The following is a 6,000-nucleotide window of genomic DNA, read 5'->3' on the forward strand; positions in this document are numbered from 1 at the left end:
GGACACCAAACTTAGTGTCGACGATGTGGTTTAAAGGATGATGTCATTAAAATCTTACAACATCTTTGTCACCTTTGATTAAATCATTATGAGAAACACTTCATCACTTGTGTTCTTAGTATGTATAGAACACCAAACTTAAGATTTGGCTATATACTCCAATAAAACAATTAGGCATATATTAAGAGGGCTATATGATCATTACTATTTGAAAAGCATCTTAGGGTGCCTATAGGCACACCAAACTTAGAGATGGATCTTATACTTCAGGATATCATATGCAAGTGTTCACTTTGTCTCTGAGAGCTTGAATCCATGTTAGTAAACCAATGATTATTCATGTCAAAGTAGTAAAAGCAATAAACTAAAGCATGGGTTGCCTCCCATGGAGCACTTCTTTCATGTCATTAGTTTGACGGTTGGTCTCTGTCAGGGTGGATTGTAGTGCCTCATGTTCTCTCCTCGCACAGTGAAGCTTTCTCTACTTGATTCCTTGATGATTTCTATATGTTCCAAGGAGAGGACCTTTTTGATGGTAAACACTTGAGGTAACTGAGATGGAATGGTTGGAAGATGGGGTAGGGTTGGTGGATGGTGGGCTGATATCACCTTGTCTCCAGGGAAAAAACTTTATGTAGGAATCTTCTTATTTCTCCATCCCCTTGGCAATTTCTTCAAAACTCTTTTCTCTTTTTCCATTAGTGCTCCATTGACTCTTGTGTTTGGGAAGTCCTTGTTAACTGCTCTTCCTGATTCTTGTGGCTTCAACTCTTCCTTGGACTCCCTTGGTTGCTGTATCCCTTGAAATTCTTGCTTGTTCACCAAGGATTGTTTCAGGGGTCCTGTTTCTGGTTCACTGTTGCTTTCCTCTAGGCACACTTTGCTGTGATCATCCTTCAGCTCTTTAGGTTCTGGCTCAGATTTAGGTGTGGGTTTGAAAACATGGAAGATGAGATGTTCATCATATATTCTCAGTATTAACTCTCCTTGTTGCACATCGATGAGCGCTCTAGCAGTGGCTAAAAATGGTCTCCCCAGGATGATTGGATGGAGGTGACTTTCTTCCATGTCCAGAACAACAAAGTCAGTGGAAAGAAAGTAATTTCCTACTTTGACCAATACATTCTCGACTACTCCTTCAGCTTGTTTCTGAGTCTTATCGGCCAATTGGATGACTACATCTGTGGATTTCAGTTCATTGATTTGCAGCCTCTTCATAAGAGGTAGAGGCATCACATTTATGCTGGCTCCTAGATCACAGAATCCTCTATCAATCCTTGTATCTCCTATGGCACAGGGGATATGAAAGCTCCCCAAATCTTTTTTCTTCAGAGGTAAATCCTTCTTGATGAGGGCACTACATTCCTTATTCATTATCATTGTTTGTCCCACTTTCAAGGTTCCTTTCTTGGTCAGCAACTCATTCATGCACTTGATGTAAGTAGGCATCTGTTGGAGAGTTTTGATGAAGGGTATATTGACATTGAGGGATGCAAACATATCTAAGAATCTTGAGTATGACTTCTCTTTCTCACCTCCCCTGAGTCTCTGGGGAATTGGTGCCTTTGGCACGTAAGGTTTCAGAATTTCCCTCCTTTTTGGTTCGTTCCCTTGTACATGTCCATTTCTTTGTTCTTTTTCCTCCAAATTTCCCTGGGAAATGCCTCGGCTATGCTCCGTTGGCTTGCTGGTATCTTCCTCTAGGACCTCTTCACTGCTTAAATTGATTACCTTGCATTCTTCCCACTTTATCTTCTTGGTCTCTCCTCTTGGGTTCTTTTCTGTGTCACTTGAAAAGCTATTAGTGGACTTTTGGGAATTGTTGAGATAAGCACCCCACTTGAGACTCAAGCTTCTTAATGGTTTCTCCTCGACTTTTCATACTAGCTCTCACCTCCTCCTTGAAATTTTTCATTTCTTGAGACTCCTTGCAAAGATTGGCAAACATAGCTTTAATTTTGGACATTCTATCATCATCATGTGGCGATGGTTGGTTGGAATTAGGTTGTTGAGAGTGGTTATTTTGGGTTTGGTATGGTGGCTGGGAAGAATTATTATATGGATGTTGATATGATCTTGGATTGGATTGTTGGTAGGTGTACTGGTTGGAATTATGAGGTTTGTGGTTTTGGCCTTGGTTTTGTTGGTTTTCCCACCCAAAGTTTGGGTGGTTCCTCCAACCAGGGTTATAGGTTTTTGAGTATGGATCATGAACTTGCCTAGATGAATTCCCAAAGTAATTGGCTTCCTCCCAGATAACTCCTTTTTCTATGTCCAACTCTCCTTGAGGTGATGGTTGAGTATGGATGGCTGCAGCCTGATTCTTCTCCATTTGCTTGGTCAATTCAACTAGTTGCTTGGTGATCATCTTATTCTAGGCCAAGATTGCATCTATGTTGTTTAGCTCCATGACTCCTCTGTTGTTGCTCCTCTTAAGGACAAGTCATCATATACCCATTTTTCAAGCTAATTTCACTTGTTTTATTAGTTTTTATGCACTTTCTTGCATCCTAAGTAAGTGATTTGGAATGAAAATGCATAACTTCTTTAAATCAAGCAACTACCATTAAATTGATGCTAAATCATGAGGTTTGAGCAAGAATTAATTGATTTTTAATGAATTATAAACCTTGTGAATTTAGAGGTACTTTGAGTGGTTGTTTTGGTTTCTTGTAGGTGAAGAAAGAAAGAAAAAAAGGAAAAACGTGGCTTAAGAAAGCGTGGCCCAAGGAGAAAAGAGTGTGGCGCATGGAAGGGAGGAAGTAAACATTGCCATCCACAAGGGCACACTGCCCTCCAGGAGGGCAACATAATGAAACAAGCTTGAGAAGCAACACTGCCCTGCCCTCCTCAAGGGCGGAGCACAAAATATTATGCCAAGGATCAAGGAGAGCAAAAACTCTGCCCTGCCCTCCTCAAGAGCAATATCGGGCTCCAATCAAGAATAATTCAAAGGAAATTGCTTCCTAGTGCTTCCTATGGGTTTCGAACCCAAGGACAATGAGGGAAGGAGTAGCGTTCAAACAAAAAGAAAACAAGCTTGATTTCATTCTCCATGAATCAAACACGGCACCATGAGGAAGTAAGGAACTAGGCGTGACTTTGGTGCCAAGAAAACCAAGGAAAAGAAGCAGCGTGCGCCTCCACCAAGTTTCGAACTTGGAACTTCACTTTTGGAAACATTGCCCTGCCCTCCGCAAGGGCAGGGCAGCATTTTGTGGTGCACGCACGCACGGGCAGAATCTGGCGCACCAAGGGGGTCTCGGCAGCAGCAGCACGCACGGGCAGCAAAATCTGGCGCACCAAAAAAACTCTGCCCTGCCCTCCACAAGGGCAGGGCAGCATCCTGCAGCACCACACGCACCAACACGCACACACAAGGGCCGCACGCACACTTTCCTGCCCTGCCCTCCACAAGGGCAGGGCAGCCTCCTGGAAGCCAATTTTTCATGGGCTGAAAATTGGATTAAAAATCCAATTTAATTCATTTCTTCACCAAATCAAAAGCCCATCCAAATCCCAAGATCCAAGAATAGAAAGTGTATAAATATGAGATAGTTTGATGTAATTAAAAACTTTTCTTTTGAGCTTTGAATTTTTTTTCTTTTATTTTGACTTTTGAACCTTCTCTTGGAGACTTGACTGAGAGCTAGGAACGGAGAATTCAGAGAATTGGGGAGGAGAATTGATCTCTCTTCTTCCTCGTTCTTCTGGGAAGGCAATTGAGATCTAGACTTTGCTATCTAGTCTCTGGAGTCCTGAGATCCCATTTTCCTTTTTGGTTCTTCTGTGAACCCCTGCTGCAATTTAATTTCCCTTGCTGTTTGAATTCTAGTTACTTCCAACTCATCTCTTTCTTTGATAATTGCTGCAATTTAATTTCCATTGCTTAAATTCTGAATTCCCAGTCCTCAACTCCCTTTTTCCATTCAAGCAATTTATATTTCTTGCACTTTAAGTTACTGCAATTTACATTTCTTGCACTTTAAGTTTTAGTCATTTAATTTCTTGTTCTTTAAGATTCAGCTCTTTTACTTTCAGTTCTCTTTAATTTCTGCAATTCACCCCTCTCTCTTTACATTTTCTGCTATTTACTTACTGTTGGATACAAAATCACTCAACCAATACTTGATTCGCTTGACTAAATCAACCACTAAACTAAAATTGCTCAGTCCTTCAATCCCTGTGGGATCGACCTAACTCCCGTGAGTTTTATTACTTGATGCGACCTGGTACACTTGCCGGTGAGTTTTGTGTTGGATCATTTTCTGCACATCAAGTTTTTGGCGCCGTTGCCGGGGATTGAAATAGATTGACAATGATTAAGTAAAGTGGAGGTCTAGATCAAGTACTTTTTCTTTTCTGTTTCGTTAATTTTTAACTAACCCACTAACTGTTTGAATTTTTGCTTAAGCTAACTAAAACTTCACTCTAGCAATAGATTGAAGTGTCATTGGTTTTGTGTGTTTCTTGTGTTTTGTTTGTATGACAGATACAAGAAGAGCTACACCCACCTTTCATGAACAAGATGAACGAACCCTCAGGAGATTAAGAAGAGCTGAAAGGGGAAAAAACATTGTTGGAGAGGATGAGTCAGAAGAAGAATTTCAAGACATGGAGGAACATTCAACCAATCCACCAGGAGGAGCAGCCAATGACAACAACAATCCTCCACAGAGGAGAGTTTTAGCCTCATACACATTTGCGAATCCAAGGCATTGTGGAAGCAGCATTTTAACTCCAAATGTTAATGCAAATAATTTTGAACTAAAGCCACAACTTATCACTTTAGTTCAAAATAATTGCTATTATGGAGGAGGACCACTTGAAGACCCCAATCAACACTTGTCTACTTTCCTAAGGATTTGTGACACTGTCAAAACTAATGGAGTGCATTCTGATAGCTACAAGCTACTGCTCTTTCCATTTTCTCTCAGAGATAAAGCTACCCAATGGTTTGAGTCTTTCCCATGAAACAGCATCAACAATTGGGACGATTTGGTAACCAAGTTCCTTGCCAAATTCTACCCACCTCAAAGGATCATTAGATTAAAGACTGAGGTACAAACATTCACACAAATGGAGGCTGAACCCATCTATGAGGCATGGGAGAGATACAAAGCTCTGATCAGGAAATGTCCACCTGAAATGTTCACTGAGTGGGATAAGTTGCAGAATTTCTATGAAGGCCTAACATTGAAATCCCAGGAAGCACTTGATCATTCAGCTGGAGGCTCGTTACAACTCATGAAAATTGCAGAGGAAGCTCAAAATCTCATTGACATGGTGGCTAACAACTAGTATTTCTTTGCTCATCAAAGGCAACGCCAACCATCACAAAGGAGAGGAGTGATGGAGTTGGAAGGAGTGGATTCAATCCTAGCTCAGAACAAAATGATGCAGCAGCAAATTCAACAACAGTTTGAGCAAATGGCCAAAAGGATTGATAGCCTTCAGGTTGCATCAGTGAGTGCCACAAGCCAACCATCAACCCCTTGGGGGCAGAATGAAGAGAACCAAGAAGAACAGCAACAAGAGCAAGTGCACTATATGAACAACCAAATTTCTGGATCAAATGAAGTGTATGGTGACACCTACAATCCATCTTGGAAGAACCAACCAAACCTTAGGTGGGGAGACAACCACAACCAAAACCAACAAACATGGCAAAGAAACTCAGCTCAAAACACTCCAAGAAACAACCAAAATCACAACCAGCAGCCAACTAACCAAAACTTTTACAGAAAACCCCAAAATACTTATCCCAACTCTAACCATTATCCACTCAATAACTACCCAACTAACCAAAACACTTACCATCATCCATCAACACCCCAAAACCAACCAATCTCATAAGACTCTCAGAGGATTACTAATTTAGAGATGCTCATGGAGAAGATGATGAAGAACCAAGAATTAACAACAAAGAACCAAGAAGCTTCCATGAAGAGCCTAGAAAGGCAGATTGGACAAATCTCCAAGCAGATTTCTGTTGAAAAA

General features: G+C 41.0%; 1 protein-coding gene across 1 annotated transcript; it reads right to left on the minus strand.

Moving 5' to 3' along the window:
- Positions 1-630: 630 nt before the first annotated feature.
- LOC107459445 (uncharacterized) lies at positions 631-2,332 on the minus strand. Its single transcript, XM_016077677.1, has 2 exons — positions 1,885-2,332; positions 631-1,781 (listed from the first exon to the last, which is right to left on the minus strand). Exons 1-2 carry the CDS (start codon positions 2,330-2,332, stop codon positions 631-633), a joined length of 1,599 nt encoding a protein of 532 aa, XP_015933163.1.
- Positions 2,333-6,000: the final 3,668 nt, after the last annotated feature.

This window comes from Arachis duranensis, chromosome 7, assembly GCF_000817695.3.
Source record: "Arachis duranensis cultivar V14167 chromosome 7, aradu.V14167.gnm2.J7QH, whole genome shotgun sequence".
NCBI lineage: Eukaryota > Viridiplantae > Streptophyta > Magnoliopsida > Fabales > Fabaceae > Arachis > Arachis duranensis.